This window comes from Triturus cristatus, chromosome 4_1, assembly GCF_964204655.1.
Source record: "Triturus cristatus chromosome 4_1, aTriCri1.1, whole genome shotgun sequence".
In the NCBI taxonomy this organism is placed as follows: domain Eukaryota; kingdom Metazoa; phylum Chordata; class Amphibia; order Caudata; family Salamandridae; genus Triturus; species Triturus cristatus.
In genome coordinates this window covers 567,102,758-567,129,833 of record NC_140585.1, presented here as the reverse complement: position 1 = coordinate 567,129,833, position 27,076 = coordinate 567,102,758, and the positions used below count along the sequence as shown (strand labels likewise).

Genomic DNA, 27,076 nt, shown 5'->3' with positions numbered 1-27,076 from the left:
AGCTAGATTAGTCCACTGGAATTCAATCCTATTGGGTATTTTCAATGTAGTTCTTGCACTGATAGAGTCCTCACTCTAATATGTCTAATTGGGTAAATACGACCATATCAAGTCCATATTCCATGGGCTCCATTGACTCCCACTAGCTACAAGGATCCAAATGAAACTAGTAGTGAATACAAAGAATCCTCCTTATACTTCTGAATGGCTATCGTAATTAAGCGGCCTAACAGTCCTCAGAAGTAGAAACACGTTCGAAATGTAGGCAAACATTTTCAAAATAACTCGCCCTCAGAGGACATCTTTCATTGTGCACATGATTACTGCCTGGAGCTCTAACATCCCGGCTGAGCGCACCCACCTTCCATTCAGGATGCATTTAAAAACTCTTCTTTTACATCTTCTCCTAAATTGAGGTTTGCTCTCCTCTCAATATCCTCAGTTCATTTCTGCTCATTGCCTATTTCCAGAAGTGATCACCTCACTGTCATACTATGATTCTCATGCTTTAAAGTTCTGGTTTACGTCTGTCTTTTTTTTCTACATGTACCACGGTATCAATTGGATGAGTAGCCAACACGTCACAGTACAGTGACATGAAGATAATTACAGTGTGAACTAATACACTAAGGCCCTAATTACAATGTCGGTCTGACGAGCGGACGACCGACACCATAGCGGAATGGAACTGCCTGACTATAAGTCGGCGGTTCTACCCGCTGAATTAGGATGCAACCGCCCTTTGGGGGGTGGGAAACATCCATTTTCAATAGCAGCTTGTGTGGCGGCCAGAAGAGGGCCACAGCACAAGCTGCAATAGAAAAATGTATATTTTTTAAACATTTCTGCACCATGAGTGATGTTAAGATGGGCACTGTAGGTACCCCCCAAGACCCATAGTGGAGGGCTGAGGAAGAGGGGCCTGCTAGGGGCTCCCAAAGTCACTTACTGACTGCCTTTTTATGGTGGAGGGACCACCATTAAAGGGCAGGTGGAAAACAACATCGTAATCCTATTGGCGGAGCTGAGGTTGGCTCTCCGGTCATTATAAGATTACTTTTCCACCCGCCGCCCAACGGGCTCTGTGAGCCTGTCGGTAGAGCAGCGGAATTCCCCCATGGGTTTCCCTCTGACCGCCAGAATTGTAATACGGCGGTCGGACTGAAACCTACAATGTCGGGCGGAAAGCCTATGACAAGCTGTTGGATGGCTTTCCGCCTGACATCATAATTAGGCCCTTAGAGTGTAAAAGAGTACCAGGATGAGAAACCTAAAATCACAATTTGAAGAGATCATCTAGGGCAGGGATTTAGTCTTGGATGGTAGGAATATATGGTATAGAGCTGGCTTTTGAAACCCGATGTGCACCAATTAAGTGGCTAGAGGGAAAAATGTGCAATGCATCTAACTTCCAAGGCAACAAATATTAACATATTTTGATGAGATCATGTAAATACAGAATGGGCAAAGACCATGCCATATTAAGAATACAGTGCACTCTCCTTGTTTGTGCCGTGGTGCACCTTTCTTAAAAATGCATTCTGCCTCCAGGGCCGCCATGAACTCATGCTGCCCTGTGGGCATCACATTCAAGTGAAATACAGCACAGCTGTTCAAAATCTGCCCCGTGTTTCACTGTGCAGGTTGAAACATGCCTTCACTTTTAAGGGGATATTAGACATCCCCTTGCAGGTGGGTGCCATGTATGACTGCAACCTCCTGCAGGGGGATATCTGAGGGATCAATGGGAACCCCCTTTCATCCCCTACAAAGGGCTGCCTTTAGGAGGCACACTGAAAGGCATGTTTGCCACTGTGCCCAATTTGGTAATAAGGCACAGGCACAGAGGCTCTCATTTGCATGGGGCCATGCCTCCATGTAAAGGAGGGAAGGCCCTCTCATGATAGTGCTGGTGCAACATGTGTGCCAGCACTATCTGTAATACAGAAAGGGACGCACAAGCGTCTGCAGGGCACAATGTATAATATAGGTCCAGAAAGGTCATCTCCCAAAGGACTGGCCTTTATTGCACAAGGTTTGAGAACATGCTGCATTACAGAACAACCAGCTAGATTCAGGACGCATTGAAGCCCTAACTCCTCACCAAATAATAATTCACTACTACTTCACCTTGTTCAGTTCAACACCCAGATGCCTCTTTCGTTTATTCACACTAAAGAAATTACCTAACACAACCCCACCAAATAAACGAAGTATGCACATCTGTGTGGCTAACATCCAGTGATTTATTACTTAAACACTGTAGCAGCCCCTATTATGAAGCACATTTCCTAAACAAGTCGGCAGAGAATTGTGTAAGCGCTTCCAGAAGCTCTGGTCGAGTAATACACGAGCGTAATGTTATCCATATGATCATAAACAACTTTTAAATGCAGAAAAAGGTCTAACATCTGTAGCATGCAGGTATGCAGAAGTAATATTGCTATCTTTAGAGTATATATATCGTGCTAGTAAATATAAATAGCACATGGCTGTATCTCCTTGAGATGGGACACATACATGTTGCATCCCATCTTACTAAACGGAACATACCCCACTGTGTGAAATGCCCCATCATTTCGATTAAAATACCATTCACATGTGTACTCATTGAACTCAAACTTCCCTTAAAGTATTGCTTCTGTTCCCAGTGTTCAGCAGACTGCTGTGTGCATGCACATGCAAAGGACACAATGACCCACAGCTCTATCTGCTCAATCGTGTCTTCTACCTCAGCAATGAGTGCGCTTCCCATCAGTTAATTCCATCTTCGTGTGATGACACGAAAGAAAGAAAGCCGGCAAAGATTGGACTCAATGGTTGTTGAAATCAAGTGTGGAATACATTCCTGTTGCGCTTGTATTTCCCAAAACGTAGCACTGCGGGTGAAAGTAACTAGGAGCTATTTTTGGAGAGGAATAATACAGACATGAAAACCCACTACATCATTTTGCAGAGAGCACGAACAAGCAGTTGTGGTCACTGAGATTTATCCAAGTCTGGTCTGTAAAAATTCCGCAAACTCAGTTTTAGAACAATATATTATTCACTGGGGTATATAAATCATGAGAAGTTAAAACAAAATCCTTGGAAACCACACAGGACGAGAAACAGAACCAAATTCATGTTTAATATTATAAGCCTCCTAGAATGCTATGAAATATATTTCTCAAATCCTGAAATTTCTGTCATCACATTATTTAATCCCCTAATTATTTTATGTACAAAGAAAAACATGAATACCACAAACAAATCAACCATAACCATAATCCTTTAACCCGCAGTCATGGAGGCTTTAATTTTTAATTCAATCACACTTGTAATTCTGACATAGGGCTCCAAATACTAGACAAAATGGTGAAATATTTGAATAACTGCAGATTGGACTTTTCAGAGTAAAATTAATTGTATGTTGTCTGATACTTGCTTCGTCGCATTACACAATAAACGATTCGCAAATTTAAAACAAGAGTGGTTATGAAAAGATTCTACTAAATAAACTACAAAAGAACAACTCTTTCTACTACTGACTTACAGGTAAGGGTTGATTGCTCAGTTCCTATATAAATCAGCATTTGCTCCCTCTCAATATAATCACAGGGGTTCATATTAAGGTCACTAGAATTGGATACAAAGACCCAGAGGTGGTTCGACATTCCCAAAAATGATTTGAATTCTTACTAGAGCAGGCTAAGGGTGGGCACAAAGGTTAATGGCCGTTGCAACCCCTGGTAAAATATAAGTGACACGCTTGCGTTACTTTGCCTCCAATTAATTCCTTTCTGGATACCAGATAGAGAGATGGTATCTCTGCTTCTGTGTGCATCAGATAAGTACACGTTGTACCCATATTAACAGAAGGATCCTCTGAGGTTTTAAGAAGGTGCCCCCTAATACATAGACATGAGGGATCACACATGGGTCCCTGAGGCAGGTAAATATTGAACAACTACTTCAAAAGCAATTACACACATACAGTCATAAACCTTATATGGCATCTTTTTCTTTTGTTACATCACCCTCACACAGCTCACTGATAATGCACTTTTCACAGGAAGGTGCTTATATGTCCAGGATTCGGGATATTTAGGCGTGAATGTTTAGGAAGCAAACTGTGATTGTAATAAATTCCATCATAATAAACTTCCAGGCTGTTACTGAGTTACAAGTAACTGTTTTTTGTCACTTCAGCACATTGGTTTAGGTATTCCAATGGTTAATGTCAGAAACCGACATCCTCATGTTCAGGTAACTGTGGATGGGGTGACAATTAGTGCTTATAAGTGCTTCTACCCAAAACTAAGCCCAGAATTTGTCTGCCCAGTTTACAGTGGTGTCCAAGCAGATCCCTCCGTATATCACAGAATTTCGATTAAAAACTTTCAAACTTTTTTTTAATCTAATGTATAAATGATAATAATGAAGGCAACTTTTTGTTCAACCATGCACAAACTGTCGCCTCCTGAGATTTCTGTCCCATCATGTTCTTGTGAGTTATGCTGGACCCCACTGTACATGAATAGCCTAACAGGGAGCTGTGTATTGGACACATGCCACAGCTTTCAAAGCATGACGCTTGCAAAACGCCTTTTGTGTAAAAGCGCACATGTTTTAACATTATTGGCAGTGGAGATTACTGAATATGGTAAGATTACTGTACTAATATTTTGAACTCTGTTGTCTTTGTCATTTGATTTTGGATTAGTAAACTGCATGTTATAAAAAGATCATTTTCTCAGAAATAGGAAACATACTGGCCCTTTGTAAATCTGTAATGATTACTACCTAATTCTTCTTAGAAATGTTTCTAATTGTGAATTAGAAAGGTGTGAAAAATTAAAATGCAGTATTTACACTTGTTCCTATCTGTGCTATATCCAGCAGGCAAAATTTTAAATCAAAACTTCAGTATTCGTCATAACCCATACATATCCCACATCAGGTTTACATTTATCTGTGAAAACATAAAATACCACAATTACCCTACAAGTTACTGCTCTGACAAACATGACTTTTTAACTTAGTATGGCAGACTTTTTCTGAACAAGATGAGTAATACATTTTTGATGTTACAGGAAATACATAGGTATTCCGATTTCTACGCTAATACGAATAATTTACAGGACAAACTAATGTTTTCTTCCTTCCATTTTTTACTGAATCTTGGAAGGCAATCATCCGTTTAATATGCTTACCTTAACACTCTCCACATTTTTCTAAAATCAGTGTAATACCACAATAAATAATCAACATCAATCAATCAACATTTGTAGAGCACACTACTCACCCGCGAGGGTCTCAAGGCGCTAAGGGGGGGACTTCTACTTTACGAACAGCCAGGTCTTGAGAAGTCTCCTAAAGGTCAGCAGGTCCTGGGTCTGTCGCAGGTGGATTGGGAGGGTGTTCCATGTCTTGACGGTGAGGTGGGAGAAAGATCTGCCTCCGGAGGTAGTTCGGTGGATGCGTGGGACGGTGGCGAGGGAGAGGTCAGCGGAGCAACGCTGGTGGTTGGGAGTGTAGAAGGTGAGTTGTTTGTTGAGGTATGTTGGTCCGGTGTTGTGGAGTCCTTTGTGAGCGTGGGTGAGGAGTTTGAAGGTTATCCTCTTGTTGACGGGAGCCAGTGCAGGTCTCTCAGGTGGGCAGTGATGTGGCTGTGGCATGGGATGTCGAGGACGAGGTGTGCGGAAGGGTTCTGTATGCGTTGAAATCTTTTCTGGAGTTTGGCCGCGATTCCTGCATAGAGGGCATTGCTGTAGTCTAGCCTGCTGGTGACGAGGGCCTGGGTGACCGTCCTTCTGGTATTGGTGGGGATCCATCTGTAGAAGCATGTGGAGGGTTTTGAAGCAGGAGGAGGAGACGGTGTTGACTTGCTGGGTCATTGACAGTGATGAGTCCAGGATGAGCCCCAGGTTGTGTGTGTGGTCGGTGGGTGTCTGTACAGCTCCTAGTGAGGCCGGCCACCAGGAGTCGTCGCAGGCAGAGGGGGTGGGGCCAAGGATGAGGACCTCCATCTTGTCCGAGTTCAGCTTCAGGCCGCTGTTCTTCATCCATTCAGCGAGGTCCTTCATTCCTTAGTGGAAGTTGGTCTTGGCGGTGGCGAGGTCCTTGGTGAGGGAGAGAATCAGCTGGGTGTCTTCGGCGTATGAGACGACGTTGAAGTTGTGCGATCGGACAATGTTGGTGAGCAGTGACATGTAGACGTCAAAAAGGGTCGGGCTGAGGGATGATCCTTGGGGTACGCCGCAGATGATCTTGGTGGCTTCAGATCCGAATGGAGGGAGGTGGACTCTCTGGGTTCTGTCGGTGAGGAAGGAGGTGATCCAGTCCAGGGCTTTGTTGTGGATCCCCGCATTGTGGAGGCGTGTGCGTGGGGTGTGGGGTGTGGTGGCAGACGGTGTCGAATGCGGCCAGGAGGTCTAGGAAGATGACGGCCACGGTTTCGCCGTTGTCCAGCAGGGTCCTGATGTCGTCGTTGGCTGCGATGAGGGCAGTTTCGGTGTGGTGGTTGCTGTGGAATCCGGATTGGGTCGAGTCCAGGGTGTTGTTCTCTTCAAGGAAGTGGGTCAGTTGTCTGTTGACGATCTTCTCAATTACTTTCACTGGGAACGGGAGCAGGGAGATGGGCCAGAAGTTCTTGAGGTCCATTGGGTCTGCCTTGGGTTTCTTGAGTAGGGCGTTGATCTCGGCGTGTTTCCAGCTCTCCGGGAATGTGGCGGTCTCGAAAGAGCTGTTGATGATCTTCCGGAGTTGGGGTGCGATGATGGAGCTCGCTTTGATGAAGATGTGGTGGGGCAGGGGTCTGACGGTGAGCCGGAGTGGATGGTGTTCATGGTTTTGATGGTGTCGTCGTCATTGAAGTGGTTCCAGGAGAGCAGGAGGCCAGTGTGGCTGGGGGGTGGTGAGTCTGAGGTGTTGGCGGCTGTCGGGGGGGTCGGAGTGCTGATCCTGTAATGGATGTCTATGATCTTGGTGTGGAAGAAGGTGGTTAGCGAGTCGACATAGTGCCTAGAAGCCATTATCCCCATTTTGCATTCTCCTTTTTGGTTGTGTATATCACAAATATCCATCCACTTTAGTGCATTTCAAAAAGACAAGTGTATGCTGCATCATCCTTTAGAGTGTAATCTTGAAACTACTAGACACATGGTGATAGCTTAATCACCAGAAGCAAAGAAGCAAGGATGCACAGTTAATCTTCTGATAACCTAATACCTAACATAATACAATGTAAAACATATAGCATTAGAAAACATTTTGGCAATTACATAATGATTTTAAAAATACAGGTTTGTACCAGCCACAGCCCATGCAGGTAAAAGCGATGTGGTGGTGGGACTGGGGGGCAGTGGGGGTCGGAGGATTTTGATGGACGATGATGAGGGAAAATTAAATAAATATTTAACTTTCCCTCATCATCATCTATCGAAATCACCCCACCAGGCCACACCACCCCACTGCTCTTACCTGCACGGGCCGCTGCTGGTTTGCACTAACAATACTATGGTCGGGAGCGAGCGAACTCAAACAGTTATTGACAAAGGGCTGATTTGGCCTTAGCATAACATGAGATCTTCTGACTGTTCCAAAGGACACTACCTACTAAGTGCTGCTTCACCTCCTCACATAATAATATTCAAAGCTCATTTGCTTGTGAAGCATCCAGCTTTCATGGATGAGTCTCTCGAAATGTGCCCTTGTTTTGCAAACTATAGCCAATCAAATAGTGTAATGAGTGACTTTAATGTTTAGGTCTATTGATCAGAAGTTAAAACAGCAAGTAACTCTCAGAATCAACCAAACAGTGAGTGGCCCATTGACAGCCAGACACAGACTCAGAAACACGTGACCTTGCCATTCCACATCCTCTTTTATAATTTTCATCATAGGGGAAACCGAGGTTGTGGCATCCAAAGTGTAAAGCATGTAACCATTTCAGCAAACTGTTGTCTTATTTCTGTTCTTCCTTTTGTCACGAAAACTCTTAAGAGTCGGGTCGACTCCAAATTATCTCAATTCCTAGAGGAGAATAATGCCATCAACATCTTTAAATCAGGTTTCAGGTTGTTCAGCAGTACTGAGAGCGTGCTCATATCTGCTGCCAATGAAATCCGTATGGTTCTTGACTGTGGGGGCTCTGCGGCCCTCATTCAAGTTAGATTTGTAAGCAGTATTTGACAGGGTCTCACATTTCATTTTATTAATTGGCTCCGTGATATAGACATCCAGAGTAATGTACTATTATGGTTTGAATCCTTTTGAAATATCCTGAAAACAAGCAATCAGTTGCCACTTTTCCATCTCAAGGTCTGTGATCTATATTGTTGGGGTACCTCAGGGCTCTGCCCTCACCCTGACACTGTTTATTATATATGTGGCCCGGGGGACAGATCTTATCACCTACTTTCAATATCAGATTTATGCATATGCTGACTAAACTGAGATTAATGTGCACCTAGATAGTAATTCTAATAGCCTACAAGAACATTTTAATAGCTGCCTACTTGACGTAGAAAATTAGATGAATGCCTACCACTTTGCCTCGATGCTAAGGAGACTGAGGTCCCCTTCTTGCTGGCCCTGGACTTAGAGCAAGTGTCCTATCCCAGTTACTAAGACATGGAATTTGGATGATTATTTTTGACTCCAAAATTACCAGTTACTTGCTTTTTCACTGTGAAGATTTTAAAGAAAATTCTTCCCACCATACAACTGACATGTAAACAGCTGCCCCTACAAGCTTTGATCATCAGTAAAATTGATTACCAAATGCGCTATATGCTGGCCTTCCTACCTATTTCATGCATAAACTCTAGTGAATCCAAAATTCTGCAGCTGGAGTAGTATTGTGCCTTCATAAATACAATAGTATATCAGTTTATCTTAAATCCTATATTGGCTCCCTGTCCATAAGAGCATCCTTTTTAAAAAGAAAAATTCTGACCAAGTCCATGTTTCCTACCAACCCTCCTACTTATATTTCTAATATGTTAATATAACACTGACCTGTCAGACTGTTGCATTCCTTTTCCTCCAATCATGTGGTTTTCCCAAGTTTAGTAGGGTTAGATGTGGCAGACAAGCTTTCTCTGTTATTACAGTGCCAGCATGGAATAAACTTTCTCTTGGTTTTCGAGCTGAACCCAACCTGTTAAGATTCCATATGTCATTGAAAATGTTTTTCTTTTAAAAAGTCCTAACGTAATTTGTCATTATCTAGGACTATTCTTCATACACAAACTTTTATTTTTAGTGTTAGGACACCTTCAGGTAACCTCTCGCTTTAAAAATTGATATAGAAATGGAATTAGTAACCTGCCTATGTAATATCACAAATATCATCAATACATAACTGACCAGGGTAATCTTCCCAAGACTTATTGGAACTTGTGCAAAAGCCTTTCAGCTCACACAATGTCCTACCAAACAATCCACCAGTCACAAACCTGTCTTTCCCAAGCGAGGTCTTTCAAAAGATAGTGATGGCACAGCGTCAAAAAGTGTCCTCATTGACCTGTAGTCAGGATTTAGACTCACCAGGGCCAAAGAATCTGACGTAGCCAAAATCAGAGAAGCTCCTGTCCTCTCTATAAATGAGAACAAAAACAACCTTATTACTTCTGAACCTCTCCACTGCTTATGGAATGGTAGACCACAATATCCTGGATAGATGGCATGTGTTCATGGTTTTCCAAGTGGTTTTTTTTTTTACATTAAGTTAAATAATTACTTTCTCGATTCCCTTTTTCTTATTTTCTAGTCATAGGTATATCACTGTTGCCTATGCATTTTGTTAGCTTTAAGCAATTAAGTTAGCAATACCTGTCATGTCTGTAGATAGCTGTGGGAAATTCGCTGGCCTCAGTTCTCACTACAATAGATTGTTGTCAGCACTAAATTGTATACAAGGAATGTCGTTATCTCTTTTCTATTGTCTTTACACATTTATGAGAAGTAAAAGTCGTTTAACCATTGTTTTCAGAACAGAACATGTTCATGGCATATCTAAATTAGTATTATTATCTGATAACTCTTTTAAGAGGCCCTTTAGAAGCACACTTGACCAATGCAGTGTATGCCTTTGAACCACAGTAAGTTGTGCAGATGCATAGCAGAGACTGTTTAACAAGGCATCAATAAATTTTACAAGAAATAGGTAGGATTTCAGACCAACCCTGAGATCTTTAATTGTATGCATTTCCTTTCCACCCTACTCTATTTTCCCACCTTCAGCTTCACCCAGCACCCTTTTTCTCTCCCCTACAAACCTTTTAATGATGTTCGTCTGTTTCCATTCACCCTTTGTCTTCACTACCCAAAGTAAAATCTCTGTTGTGAAGGACACTCTGTAACGGTGTAGCTATGTAAAAAGGTTCTACCAGGCTTAATATGTACATATGCAGTTAATAGGAATTCTAAGAATCTCTGCACTAGTATGCATATTTAATCTGATTCTTCTTCTGAGTGTCTTTTAGACATGACCAGCAATTATGAATGGGAAAATGCCTCAGCAAAAATATAATACATATCATGTACTTCGAGTTTTCTTGCTCATGAATTTTAAATTGAGCACAAATTGTAGAATAATGTAAACCACAATTCTGTTTATTTTGTGCACGTTATAATCTCTATTTATGTGGAGTTCAAGAACAAGTACTACTCAGGCGGATCCAGTGGTACTTGGATGTTACCATGTACACACAGGAGTGGGTATATTTTACACTCAACTCCTAGTAGTTGGTAGCGTAAAGACTGGCACAACTACCACTCAGTTTTACACTAGTGCATGGCTCCTAATGATCCTGTCTGTGTGACAATTAATCTATAAATTGACATAGAGATACTTCTGGACTTTGTTTAGAGTTTCCTGGCTTAGTGTATTTCTGTACCATGGACAATGTGATTATTCAATTCAGCACCCTTAAGGGGTCCAGAGGGATTGGAGATCACACACCCACTGACCACTGATTATATCTATGGCAAACATAGACAATTTAGAAACAAACCTAATGGTCCTCTCATCTGACACTTACAATTACTATCACACTCACAAGACCATGGAATCCTTTCTCCCCATCTTCTATGTGAAAGCACTGTACCAGCAAAATATGAGGCAATATTTACAGTGTAACTGAAGGCACTCTTGAAACCCCTGAATAAATAGGAGATTACATTTGCTGCCCTCCATACCTGATTTCCATTCCCACAACTCCTGACCGTGAACCAGAATGGAATAAAACCACCATCAACCAACTGCATAATGATTATTCAGATGTCTTCTATTTTTCTCCGTATCTAGTTTTTACTGGAAACTAAATATGCTCTACAGTTTGCATGTCTGGCTGATATTGAGAGACTCTTCTGATTGGCTCAAGCAATCCAATAGACATATGCATAAATCAATCCATCATTCAGGATCTGTAAAGTGCGGCTACTCACCCGGGAGGGTCTCAAGCCGCTGGGGATGGGCTGCTTATCCGTCTGCCCTCTGGTGGTCAGTCGAAGAGCCAAGTCTTGAGGTCCTTCCATTCCTGAAATCACTTTTCTGTATCAGAAGAGGATGCAGTCAAAGAAATTAACTGACTGAATCCATATGTTCATTGTGTTGACTCAGGTAGCATACATGAATTACAGAACTCAGTGCTTACATATACAATTCACTTCTAACTAAATATAGGGTCAATGAAAATAGATACATACTCTTAATTCATTTTATGACAGGTAAAACCGGAATCCTTATATCAATTACATCCGCAACTCGGGCATAAGCTGTTTCCCCAAATCAGCTTTGAGCTCCTTCCTTCCTTCAAATACCTATATTTTTTGGCAGGTGCTTCCTGTAACAGAACAATTGCACAATTAAAAGCAAAGGAAGTATATTGTTATTTCTGGCAAAAAGACTTAGTCGCACTGAGTATAACAATCAAAGAGTGTCTCTGTGTTCCCTACACTCTTATAGCATGTTTCCGTGGCATTTGACGTGCAGACCCAAACTTTTCAAATTCAAAGCAACCCTCTAAACCCCTATTCAGGATTCTCACTTCATCAGTATTCAGGAAAACATCACGAGTTCTTCAAGGAATCTTTGCAGATTTTCTAGAGTACTGCACTGTATAATATTTGTGTTTGCCCATTTGGCATTACGTGGAACGCTTCACGTGCAAACATGACAAAAATGTGCATCACAACATGTAACCTTTTAGTCACACAGACAATATTTTACCCCGTAAAGAAACTCCTTCACCTACAACGTGACTAAATATGGTAGTTCTCAATCTCATTTTGCACTCTATAAACACATTTTCTTCTGCTGTTGCCAGGATAAAAGGTCCTGGTGCCCATTGGAGGTTAATGTTTTTACGACATATATGAATAGTAATACATATAAAATTATGAATTTGTGGGAGTTCGCCTACTTTGGTAGTATGGACAACACAGAACAACCATACTTCTCACTCCTAACACCACACTTGAAAATGTGAAATTTTTGGTTACTTTATGGGATTGCCTTAGATATGTTTATTTTCCTGGTTTAAAATCCCACCGATTTTGTGCACCAGCACTGAGAGTTTGCGTTTGTGCACTTAAATTTAATTTAGGAATGCAAAATGCTCTGCTTATCAAGCTCAATGTATTCTTTGTAAATCAATTGGCTAACTTCTCTGAATATCTGGAACACACTGCATGATGTGATATGATGTTAGGTGTTTATTATGCATGTTTTTATTTGTTGGCTCTATATAATAAAGTAGTGCAAGTAAAGCTATAGTTACACTGATCAATGTTCATTTAATATTCTAATCCAATAATTTATACAACGCTTTGTACAAATAAGATTTGCATGAGGATAGTGAGCAGTAGACGTAACTCTACCCAAGACGTGGGCTATTATTTCTTTATTTTTAAACAAAGAGCAGACAAAAAACATTCACCTCATCACTTTATTTGGCAAAGGTTTCCTCATATTTTGTAGGTAGAAATGAGTCTTGTTTGAATTGACTTTGAGTTGCGGCTCACTTCATTTTCCTTGAAATGTCTACAAATTATTATACATTCATGTTCATTCTAAGATGAATCATCAGTATTAATGCTCACAAAATATACCTCTGCGGGGTGTGGATGTTTTGACTGGTCACATGCGACTTCCTGCATTAATCCTCATTTCTCATCGCGGAGTCGTAATATCTCATTTCGGTTTCTGTCCTGATAAAGGAAACCAGTTCCCTGCTGTTTCTGATCAAAGGAGAAGGGTTTTGTGTCTATTCTATTCTGAGACTTATGGTGCAGAGGTTCTGAAGCATCATACATAATGTGCTTCTATTATGATATACAGATGAGCAAAATGATCACTTAAATCAAATGAAAACTACATTTAAATCATTTATTACATTGAAATTATAATGGCACATTTTGAGAATCAGACATTTGAAACAGTCTCAATTTATTGTTAAACAATTAAGGGTAAAGTGAAATCAAAAGTCTTGCCTATCGCTGTTTAATGATTGTGAAAAGAAATCAGAGAACAGAAGTACAAAAGGTGCTTGCACTCGTAAATCCAACTTGGTACTTACTGGCACACTTTGTGAGTGCAAATGTCCAAATCACAATCTAAAAAGGTGGCATTGTGATTCACAATGTGAACATTGAGGTCCTTGCAAATCACAAGTAAAAAGAGCCAATCAAGGGACTTACCACCATTCCTTGTGACTCTTAAGAACTTGAATCAATGAATGCAGCCACTCATGTAGTCGCAAACTACTGTCAAATTATCCTTGAAGCACAAAGTATCTTTTGCACAAGGTGGAACCTTTTCCTTGTGAGAATGTCACCTGCTGGCAAGGAAACAAACAGACCAAGGACCTGATTACGAGTTTGGTGGACAGGGTTACTCCGTCACAAACGTGACGGATATCCCGTCCACCATATTACAATTCCATTATATCCTATGGAACTTGTAATACAGTGGCGGGATAGCCATCATGTTTGTGACAGACTATGCCATCAGGCAAACTTGTTATCAGGCCCAGAATAATGAAGCACTCCATGCTCACCCCGATGCTCTTTTAATTCTGCCACTACTTTTTAAAACTACCCCGCCTGTCCTATTAGCGATATAGGCTACAGTCATAGAACTCTGCTATTTAGAAAATGGATAGAGGTTTCCTGACCTTGGTAGTGCTCAACATTTGCATTTGATGGCCTTTGCAGGGTTTCTCAGCTGAAACCTTTCCTTATTAGCTTTATTGAGGTCAGAGTTCTGTGAATCTTGTGAATGTCAAATTTGCACAGGGGGACATTAGATTATCACAGCACAAAAAAAAAAGATAGGTTGTATAAGAGGATCCAATCTATCGTAGATTTGTCCACAGGTGTCTGATTACTAGCTCTTAAAAATGATTGTAAATTGTTCCTCTGGACAGAAACATTTCCATCTCTAATTAGCAAAGATTGTTAATTAAAGAAATATTGTTTTTTTAATTGGGAGTTTTGTCTACTCACTGCACTATTTGTTTTTTGTTTGCCTTTCACTGTTGGATTGGCCATGCCTTTTCTCCTGTGACATTTCCTTCATGCATGCTGTTTTGGTTTGTCTTGATTTTAACCCAACATTGCATGTAAGATTGTATTTTCTTCTCATTGCTTATTTATCCATGAATAAATAAAAAATATTTTTGAATATTTTAGAAATGGAGGAAAAGAGTATTTAATAATTTTATTGCATTTTGGTTGTAATTGCTTTATAATATAACTGTAACAATTCATTAGGATGTTATGTTTGGAATTGAATGTTTTCTCATTTTAAAATAATTTCACAATAAACGCACACACACAAACACACACCTCGTACTTGTTTTACAGTTTTATTTCACAAACAGTTGCTTTTCTGACCATTATAGCTCACAGGTATAAATATTCTTGGAAATGACTGGCATTAATTGAATCCTCTGATATCATTCCTGAGAAAGGCACCTTTTAGCCAATGTGAAGCATCTAATTTCATGAAGGCAATGCCAACTGACCAAAGAGCAATAATTTGGCCATACATTTTATTGATATTCTGATCATTCAAATGACGTGCATTATTCAGAGACTAGTTCAATGAAGATTCCATTGAATGTGCTTTTTTTATTTTGATGATTAGAGGACTATTTAAAGGCAGTGGATTTAAGTGGATATTTTTTTCAAATGAATGATCAGGTTGAGATAACAATGCCTAATTACCTTTCCATTGGCTGAAATGCCAGGTTTACCAATTGACATTATGGAAAATATTTTTACATTTTTTCTCTGGACTAAACTATAGCTGTGTACCCCTATATAGATTCAATGTGACTAATTTGTTATCTATCACCACTATTAAGCACAGGGAGCTTTCATGTCTTTGGAGTGGCAATAGCTACAACTCAGAATCTGTAATGAAAATCACAGAGATTTCTTATGTCAGGCTGCATATTTCCAAAATTAGGGAACTTGACCTTTGCACTGAGGAATTGAATGTGTGAATATACATTTATTAGTCCATTTGTTACAAATAGCCAGTGGTAGTGAACATATATATGTGTATATATATATATATATATATATATATATATATATATATATATATATATTACCTACTGGCGGTTGCCAGTAGGTAGTTATAGTTAGGACCTTGTTTCTATTCAAAAAGCGTTTATTCTTTTCCCAATAACTTTGGCGCCGGTTGACGAATCTTCATGAAATTTTTAAAACATTGGTCCCGCTCCGGTCAGCTCCTATCCTGAAAGTTTCGCGGTGATTCGCCAAGCGAGGGCCGAGAAAAAAGGGGGGTCCTAAAACGCGTTTTCTCCATTTTATTTCCCATAGGAAGCTTTAGACACGACTACAGCATGAACTGCTAAACAAATTTAAACAAAATTTGGCAAAAAGGTCGCACTTGCTTCAGAAAGAGACCTTTTTTTTAAAACGGTGTAAATCCGTTCAGTGGTTCCAGAGAGATAAAAAAATAGAGGTAAAAAAATCAATTTCCCATAGGAAAATTAAGACACGGTTACAGCTGAAACTGATGAACAGAATTACACCAAATTTGGCAAAAAGATAGTGCTTGGTTCATAAAGCGACCTTTTTTTTAAATGGTGTAAATCCGTTCAGTAGTTTTTGAGATATTAAAGGATAAAAATATTAATATATCTGGGTGGGACCTAACTACACAAGAACGAAATTGACTCTAATTGGCTGCCAACACTTCAATCCAGGAAGTGTTGGCAGCCATCTTGGTGCAATGCTTTTTAAGTCTTGCGTAGCAATGCAGCGTATGCACTGCACACTACACAAACACCAGTGCACTGCTCTAAACCCTAAAACACCACCCACAGCGTGACCCCCTACACTACCAAACACCACTGCACTGCCCTAAACCCTAAAACACCACCCCCAGCGTGACCCCCTACACTACCAAACACCACTGCACTACCCTAAACCCTAAAACACCTCCCCCAGAATGACCCCCTACAATACCCAAAGACCACTGCACTACCCTAAACCCTAAAACACCACCCCCACATGACCCCCTATAGTACCCAAAGACCACTGCACTACCCTAAACCCTAAAACACCACCCCCAGCACAACCCCCTACACTACCCAAAGACCACTGTACTACCCTAAACCCTAAAAGCGTACCAACAGCACGACCCCCTACACTACCCAAACACCACTGCACTACCATAAACCTTAAAACACTACCCCGCAAGACCCCCTACACTACCCAAAGACCACAGCACTACCCTAAACCCTAAAACACTACTCCCAGCACGACCCCGTACACTACCCAAACACCACTGCACTACCCTGAACCTTCAAACACTACCTCCAGCAGTACCCCCTACACTACCCAAACACCAGAGCACTACCCTAAACCCTAACAAACTACCCCAGCAGTACCCCCTACACTACCCAAACACCACTGCACTACCCTAAACCCTAACACACTACTCCCAGCAGTACCCCCTACACTACCCAAACACCACTGCACTACCCTAAACCCTAAAACACCACCCCCGCATGACCCCCTACACTGCCTGAACACCACTGCACTGCCCTAAACTCTGAAACACCACCCCCGCATGACTACCTACACTGCCCGAACATCACTGCACTGCCCTAAACCCTGAAACACCACCCCCCAGCACAACCCCCTACACTGCCCGAACACCACTGAACTGCCCTAAACCCTGAAACACCACCCACCACATGACCGCCTACACTGCCCGAACACCACTGCAGTGTCCTAAACCCTGAAACACCACCCCTAGCATTACCCCCTACACTGCCCGAACACCACTGCACTGCCCTAAAACACCACCCCAAGGACAACCCTCTACACTGCCCGAACACCACTGCCCTAAAGCCCTACAACACCACCCCCAGCACGACCCCTTACACTGCCCAAACACCAGTGCACTGCCCTAAACACTAAAACACCACCCCCAGCCTGACCCCCTACACTGCCCGAACACCACTGCACTGCCCTAAACCCTAAAACACCACCCCCAGCACGACCCCCTACACTACCCGAACACCACTGCACTGCCCTAAACCCTAAAACACCTCCCCCAGCATGACCCCCTGCACTACCCGAACACCACTGCACTACCCTAAACCCTAAAACACCACCCCCAGCACGACCCCCTACACTACCATAACACCACTGCACTACCTTAAACCCTAAAACACCACCCCCAGCACAACCTCCTACACTACCCAAAGACCACTGCACTACCCTAAACCCTAAAACACCACCACCCGCATGACCCCTACTGTACCCAAAGACCACTGCACCACCCTAAACCCTAAAACATCATCCCCAGCACGGCCCCTACACTACCCAAAGACCACTGCACTACCGTAAACCCTAAAACAGTACCCCAGCACGATCCCCTACACTTCCCAAACACCTCTGCACTACAATAAACCCTAAAACACTACCCCCCGCTGACCCCTACACTTCCCAAAGACCACTGCACTACCCTAAACCCTAAAACACTACCCCCTACACTACACAAACACCGCTGCACTACCCTAAACCCTAAAACACAACCCCCAGCATGACCCCCTACACTACACAAACACCACTGCACTACCCTAAACCCTAAAACACTAACCCCTACACTACAAAAACACCACTGCACTACCCTAAACCCTAAAACACTACCCACAGCACAACACCCTACACTACCCAAACACCACTGCACTACCCTAATCCCTAAAACACTACCCCAGCATGACCCTTACACTACACAAACACCGCTGCACTACCCTAAACCCTAAAACACTACCCCCAGCATGACCCCCTACACTACACAAACACCACTGCACTACCCTAAACCCTAAAACACTAACCCCTAGACTACACAAACACCGCTGCACTACCCTAAACCCTAAAACACTACCCCCAGCATGACCCCCTACACTACACAAACACCACTGCACTACCCTAAACCCTAAAACACTAACCCCTACACTACACAAACACCACTGCACTACCCTAATCCCTAAAACACTACCCCAGCATGACCCCCTACACTACACAAACACCACTGCACTGCCCTTAACCCTAAAACACTACCCCCAGCACAACCACCTACACTACACAAATACCACTGCACTACCCTAAACCCTAAGTCTACCCCAAGCACGACCCACTACACTACACAAACATCACTGCACTACCCTAAACCCTAAAACACTACCCCCAGCACAACCCCCTACACTACACAAACACCACTGCACTGCCCTAAACCCTAAAACACTATCCCCGCACAACCCTCTACACTACACAAATACCACTGCACTACCCTAAACCCTAAAATACTACCCCAGCACGACCCCCTACACTACCCAAACACCACTGCACTACCCTAAACCCTAGAAAAGTAAACACCACCCGATGCCCAATCCCCCTTACCTCCCACTCCTCGTGGTTCCTCTCTCCTCGTGGTTCCTGCTTCATGTCGTCTGAGGGCCGGTGCACGTCGTTGTGAGGAAACGGAACAGCCTCTGTTTCCTTAGAACTCATGGTCATTTTCCATACATACCGTTACAACAAAATTGCATGCATGGTAAATGACCATGGGTTCTAAAAAATGCATAGAAATGACTTCTCGATGTACAACGCATGCGTGGTAATGTATGCATTGTAATGGTATCGCAAAGTAAAACATTTGTTGTAACGGCTGTTGATCGATCGAAGCTGGCCCCTGTTGTTCACCGAGTCTTTAATTTGATAAATTAGGAGGAAGAAATGTGTTTTTTTACCGAAAAGTGCATTACCGCCCATTGTATTGTGAAAGTGTCCCTGTGGCCTGGTTTGACTTCTGATGAGAAAGTGGTAGAGTCTGTTTAAATCAAAACGGGTTCTGCTGTTGGACGGGGCCGGCGCGACAAGTCATTAGAAAACACAGCTAATGGAAAGCGTTGTCCCCGATGTGTGGAGCAGTGCCATGGGAGGTCAACAAGTGTGCGTCCCACCGCAGTATGACCGTACCACGGGACCCATGTGCTGCCTCCAGTGTACGGAAGGAAGAAGGGGCATTCATCGCAGGTCCTCTCGAAGACCGTTGTAGCACTAATTCTACATTTTGGAACTAGGTCATTTTAACCTTGTTGTTCCTGCCAGATACAAAGAGAAGATCCTGTGTTATTCAGTGCCCTCATTACCTTTTCTGTGTGTAGTGGTGCTTGTCACTTCACTGCCCCGCAGGTGCACACGACTGGGCTCCCCACCTCGTGTGCCATCTGCAGGGTCTCTGCCCTCGGATCACTGGTTTCAGTTTCTGGAGTGGCAACAAACAGTTGCTCCCAAAGGACTAGCCTGAACACTTAGGAGAAAATCCCCTGTGCCAGCATTCCGCGGAAATTTTTTCCTAGCTCTCCCACGTCGACGACCGTGTCATAATAGCACGGCTCATCTCACGATACCGTATGATGTCATAGGAGCCATAAGAGGACCTCGTCGGCGTGCTGCCGTCAGTTGTACCTATTATATATATATATATATATATATATATATATATATATATATATATATATATATACACAAATGCATAACCACCAATAAAGGCATAAAGGAATAGCAACAGATCAAGCATTTCTCACTATTAAATCATAAGCATGATTAAGACATATTAAAAACATTCATGCCAAACAGTAAAAGCATATTTTTGGTAGAAACAGGTGGACAACGGGGAGGCGGGTGGGACAGTGAGGAATCCATGCAGATACTGTATTCACCAGAAAAAGCATTACTGAAGGTAAGTAACTTGCTCTTCTGGTGGATACTTCTGCCTGTTAATTCCTCACCTTTTGAATAGAATCCTCAAGCCGTACCTCACCCGGAGGAGGGTGTCCACCTGAGTAGACCAAAAAATCTTGCAAAACAGATCAAGCAAAATGGCCATCCCTCCTAACCTCCGAATCCAATAATAATCAAATAATTTTTAGTCAAAATTATATTGTAAATAATAGTTTAAAAATACTTTTATTTATAAATTTAGACAAACACTTAAAGGAAAACTTTTATTTATAATTAATTTAAAGATATTTTATACTTTACAAATTACGGTAACTTTTCAAAATGGCTACCGGAATGCGCACAGCCATCGTGTAGGGTGCGCGGAGGGTGTGCGACTTCTGTATAATATATATATTTTTTTAAAAGAATGAATATAGTTTTCCTAACTAAAAATTATTTACCATTTTTTAAATATATATATATATATATATATATATATAAAAAAAAAAAAAGCCACAGAGCCCAACTTCGTCTTATTTCCAGAAGACATTTATTCGTCTGAATGCGCGGCAGCATTTAAACACTTCTCTCCACCCTACGCGTTTCGGCGTCATGCCTTGTACACAGGTGAGTGTTTCTTTCTCTTAAAGTCACAGTGATTATTACTCTCCCAGTGGTCACGTGGCCTCTATACACTTCAGGCCCCAGAATGCACTCGAAGTATTGCAAAGTGATGTGGCAAAAGTTCAAATAATGCTTAATAGCGTGATTTCTACTGCCATCGTCTCGTGTTTATTTTTGCATCGCTGTGCATCTGTCAATAAAAGCATAGTGCTGGTGGCTGCCACGCAAAGTACATACTTGGAATGCAAAGTGTCAAAAGGAAGAGCGTGGTCTCCCTCATCTCCCTTTCTCTCACCAACTCGCAGTGTCAAATTGCCTTGGAAATCCGACGGCTGGTGCGGGTGGGAAAGCAAGTCATGCCCCCTCCATTTGATGCTTACAAGAACCTCCAGTTTGCTGGGGGCCACCAACTCTGCAGGGCGGGCTCCAAAAAGACAAGACTGGAGAATCCTGTCGAATTACTAAACAAAAAGCCACAGAGCCCAACTTCGTCTTATTTCCAGAAGACATTTATTCGTCTGAATGCGCGGCAGCATTTAAACACTTCTCTCCACCCTACGCGTTTCGGCGTCATGCCTTGTACACAGGTGAGTGTTTCATTCTCTTAAAGTCACAGTGATTATTACTCTCCCAGTGGTCACGTGGCCTCTATACACTTCAGGCCCCAGAATGCACTCGAAGTATTGCAAAGTGATGTGGCAAAAGTTCTAATAATGCTTAATAGCGTGATTTCTACTGCCATCGTCTCGTGTTTATTTTTGCATCGCTGTGCATCTGTCAATAAAAGCATAGTGCTGGTGGCTGCCACGCAAAGTACATACTTGGAATGCAAAGTGTCAAAAGGAAGAGCGTGGTCTCCCTCATCTCCCTTTCTCTCACCAACTTGCAGTGTCAAATTGCCTTGGAAATCCGACGGCTGGTGCGGGTGGGAAAGCAAGTCATGCCCCCTCCATTTGATGCTTACAAGAACCTCCAGTTTGCTGGGGGCCACCAACTCTGCAGGGCGGGCTCCAAAAAGACAAGACTGGAGGGGGCATGACTTGCTTTCCCACCCGCACCAGCCGTCGGATTTCCAAGGCAATTTGACACTGCGAGTTGGTGAGAGAAAGGGAGATGAGGGAGACCACGCTCTTCCTTTTGACACTTTGCATTCCAAGTATGTACTTTGCGTGGCAGCCACCAGCACTATGCTTTTATTGACAGATGCACAGCGATGCAAAAATAAACACGAGACGATGGCAGTAGAAATCACGCTATTAAGCATTATTTGAACTTTTGCCACATCACTTTGCAATACTTCGAGTGCATTCTGGGGCCTGAAGTGTATAGAGGCCACGTGACCACTGGGAGAGTAATAATCACTGTGACTTTAAGAGAATGAAACACTCACCTGTGTACAAGGCATGACGCCGAAACGCGTAGGGTGGAGAGAAGTGTTTAAATGCTGCCGCGCATTCAGACGAATAAATGTCTTCTGGAAATAAGACGAAGTTGGGCTCTGTAGCTTTTTGTTTAGTAATTCGACAGGATTCTCCAGTCTTGTCTTTTTGGAGCCCGCCCTGCAGAGTTGGTGGCCCCCAGCAAACTGGAGGTTCTTGTAAGCATCAAATGGAGGGGGCATGACTTGCTTTCCCACCCGCACCAGCCGTCGGATTTCCAAGGCAATTTGACACTGCGAGTTGGTGAGAGAAAGGGAGATGAGGGAGACCACGCTCTTCCTTTTGACACTTTGCATTCCAAGTATGTACTTTGCGTGGCAGCCACCAGCACTATGCTTTTATTGACAGATGCACAGCGATGCAAAAATAAACACGAGACGATGGCAGTAGAAATCACGCTATTAAGCATTATTAGAACTTTTGCCACATCACTTTGCAATACTTCGAGTGCATTCTGGGGCCTGAAGTGTATAGAGGCCACGTGACCACTGGGAGAGTAATAATCACTGTGACTTTAAGAGAATGAAACACTCACCTGTGTACAAGGCATGACGCCGAAACGCGTAGGGTGGAGAGAAGTGTTTAAATGCTGCCGCGCATTCAGACGAATAAATGTCTTCTGGAAATAAGACGAAGTTGGGCTCTGTGGCTTTTTGTTTAGTAATTCGACAGGATTCTCCAGTCTTGTCTTTTTGGAGCCCGCCCTGCAGAGTTGGTGGCCCCCAGCAAACTGGAGGTTCTTGTAAGCATCAAATGGAGGGGGCATGACTTGCTTTCCCACCCGCACCAGCCGTCGGATTTCCAAGGCAATTTGACACTGCGAGTTGGTGAGAGAAAGGGAGATGAGGGAGACCACGCTCTTCCTTTTGACACTTTGCATTCCAAGTATGTACTTTGCGTGGCAGCCACCAGCACTATGCTTTTATTGACAGATGCACAGCGATGCAAAAATAAACACGAGACGATGGCAGTAGAAATCACGCTATTAAGCATTATTAGAACTTTTGCCACATCACTTTGCAATACTTCGAGTGCATTCTGGGGCCTGAAGTGTATAGAGGCCACGTGACCACTGGGAGAGTAATAATCACTGTGACTTTAAGAGAATGAAACACTCACCTGTGTACAAGGCATGACGCCGAAACGCGTAGGGTGGAGAGAAGTGTTTAAATGCTGCCGCGCATTCAGACGAATAAATGTCTTCTGGAAATAAGACGAAGTTGGGCTCTGTGGCTTTTTGTTTAGTAATTCGACAGGATTCTCCAGTCTTGTCTTTTTGGAGCCCGCCCTGCAGAGTTGGTGGCCCCCAGCAAACTGGAGGTTCTTGTAAGCATCAAATGGAGGGGGCATGACTTGCTTTCCCACCCGCACCAGCCGTCGGATTTCCAAGGCAATTTGACACTGCGAGTTGGTGAGAGAAAGGGAGATGAGGGAGACCACGCTCTTCCTTTTGACACTTTGCATTCCAAGTATGTACTTTGCGTGGCAGCCACCAGCACTATGCTTTTATTGACAGATGCACAGCGATGCAAAAATAAACACGAGACGATGGCAGTAGAAATCACGCTATTAAGCATTATTTGAACTTTTGCCACATCACTTGGCAATACTTCGAGTGCATTCTGGGGCCTGAAGTGTATAGAGGCCACGTGACCACTGGGAGAGTAATAATCACTGTGACTTTAAGAGAATGAAACACTCACCTGTGTACAAGGCATGACGCCGAAACGCGTAGGGTGGAGAGAAGTGTTTAAATGCTGCCGCGCATTCAGACGAATAAATGTCTTCTGGAAATAAGACGAAGTTGGGCTCTGTGGCTTTTTGTTTAGTAATTCGACAGGATTCTCCAGTCTTGTCTTTTTGGAGCCCGCCCTGCAGAGTTGGTGGCCCCCAGCAAACTGGAGGTTCTTGTAAGCATCAAATGGAGGGGGCATGAATTGCTTTCCCACCCGCACCAGCCGTCGGATTTCCAAGGCAATTTGACACTGCGAGTTGGTGAGAGAAAGGGAGATGAGGGAGACCACGCTCTTCCTTTTGACACTTTGCATTCCAAGTATGTACTTTGCGTGGCAGCCACCAGCACTATGCTTTTATTGACAGATGCACAGCGATGCAAAAATAAACACGAGACGATGGCAGTAGAAATCACGCTATTAAGCATTATTTGAACTTTTGCCACATCACTTTGCAATACTTCGAGTGCATTCTGGGGCCTGAAGTGTATAGAGGCCACGTGACCACTGGGAGAGTAATAATCACTGTGACTTTAAGAGAATGAAACACTCACCTGTGTACAAGGCATGACGCCGAAACGCGTAGGGTGGAGAGAAGTGTTTAAATGCTGCCGCGCATTCAGACGAATAAATGTCTTCTGGAAATAAGACGAAGTTGGGCTCTGTGGCTTTTTGTTTAGTAATTCGACAGGATTCTCCAGTCTTGTCTTTTTGGAGCCTGCCCTGCAGAGTTGGTGGCCCCCAGCAAACTGGAGGTTCTTGTAAGCATATATATATATATATATATATATATATATGTGTATGTATATATATATATATATATATATAATAAAAAAAACATAGGATTGAGGTACATTAGACTTACAAATTTTTATTTAAAAAACCTTTGAAATTCACTGGGAAAACCATAGGTTTCAGGTACGTTATAGTTAGAAATTAGCATTTAAAAAACCTTTGAAATTCACAGAAAAAACCATAGGTTTCAGGCACGTTATAGTTAGAAATTAGCATTTAGAAAACCATAGAAATTAACTGAAAAAACCATAGGTTTCAGGAACGTTATAGTTAGTTGGACATTTCACTCGTACAAAACCATAGAAATTCCGGCGTTATAGTTAGTTCAGCTAACTATAACTCGCGCCCCCGCAATGCACTGCTGATGATGTCACATGTTACATCATTCATGACATGGTCAGTGACATCACTGATGACATCTCAAATAACATTTTCTGTGAGAGCATTCGCTCTGATTGGCGAGATGCAACACAAACAGAAATGTTGTGACTACCATTACCGGACTCAGGGACGCAAACCTCATGTCCTGAATATTTAAAATAATTAAGGTATGAGGGGCAGGTAAGGGATACCCTGTCCACCTAGCCTTTGGAGGGGAGGTCAATTCGAACCCCTCATGGTGAAAATTTTAAAATAAAGGTTTTTTTAGGATGAAGCAATCCTGTGAGAGTCTTTCGAGAGCTAGCACAGCCCCCTGTGCTCCCAAGAGAGTCACACAGGTGTACAAACAGATGTGCTGGCTCCCAACAGACTCTTGCTTATGTCCTGCAGGATCAATATATATTTTTTTTTAAAGGACCATGCACAACAGAGATTTGGCCACCCTGGGTAAGGGTTGCATGCAGGCTTGGATGAAGGCCACCTGCGGTACACTGAAAAGATATTGACCCCACAAATATCATGGGACATAAATATGGAGTCAAAAATGTCAAACACAAAAATTTTGTTATCCTATAGTTATAATGTAAATGACAAGTATATCAAAATTAAAATATTGTCATACAAAAATATCATTTATCATATATATATATATATATATATATATATATATATATATACACTTAAAATTAATAAGCACTCAATATATTATTATTGACCTGTGATATAATTAAAATTAAATATACTTAAATAATTACAAAATACATATAAATGTTATACTTATTTTTTTTACCTCATATATATTTATGGGTGGGTGTTTATTTCAACAAATCTAATTTGAAACTATTATTAAAATAATAATTGTAATTTATATGATAATGTACTAATCCTTTGTAAACTTTAAAAATATAAGAAAACAAATATATAAATCAAAAATAGACCATAACAAATGCACTGTACATATTTTGAAAAACAAATCAATTTAATTACACATAACAAATAAAGAATTTTAAATAACTACGTTTTATTACAAATGTATTAAATATTACGAACATTAGTAAATGAAAAATATATAATTTTAAATACACACAAACATCATAATAATATAAATTTAAAGAATATAAACAGAACTATAAAACTGTAGTAATAACACATATACTATTCCCACTCCAAAAACCGCAACAGTAGGAAAATGTTGGATTCAGAACGGGTAAACTTAACTATTCCTACTCCAGTCTGTGCAACAGTAAAGAAAGTGTTGGACTCAAAAGGGGCACAATTTACTATTCCCACTCCAGTCATTGCAATAGTAGAGAATGTGTTGGATTGTGGAGGGGTAAAATTTACTATTCCCACTCCAGTCAGTGCAACTGTAGGGTAAGGGTTGGACTCTGGAGTGGGAATAGTAATTTGTAACCCTCCTGAGTCCAACCCTTACCCTACAGTTGCACTGACTGGAGTGGGAATAGTAATTTGTAACCCTCCTATCAATGCAACTGTAGGGAAAGTCTTGGATTGCGGAGAGGTAAAGTTTACTATTACTATTACCATGCCAGTCTGTGCAACAGTAGGCAAAGGGTTGGACTCAGGAGGGACACATTTACAATTCCCACTCCAGCCTGTGCAACAGTAGAGAAATTGTTAGATTGTGCAGGGACAATATGTACTATTCCCACTCCAGTTTGTGCAGCAATAGAGAGAAAGTAGTTCACTTTCAAACATGAAATACCAGCAAACTGAAATATTTAAAAATAAAATATATATACATTTTAAAAAGTACATTTGTTTACAAAATTTGATAAATATTAAAAATGACAACAAATAGGTGCCGATTTCGAT

General features: G+C 42.0%; 1 protein-coding gene across 8 annotated transcripts in view; it reads left to right on the top strand.

Annotated features, from left to right (window-relative positions):
* Positions 1 to 27,076, top strand: part of CACNA2D1 (calcium voltage-gated channel auxiliary subunit alpha2delta 1) — a 1,735,709-nt gene that overhangs the window by 1,448,078 nt on the left and 260,555 nt on the right. For 4 of the 8 annotated variants that reach the window (XM_085652892.1, XM_085652889.1, XM_085652890.1 and 1 more), the window contains exon 19: positions 4,192 to 4,248. The exons of the other annotated variants lie outside the window; for them this stretch is intronic. In XM_085652892.1, the coding sequence (XP_085509018.1) occupies positions 4,192 to 4,248 (57 nt within the window). The remainder of the gene's footprint in view (positions 1 to 4,191; positions 4,249 to 27,076) is intronic. 8 annotated transcript variants of the gene reach the window in all.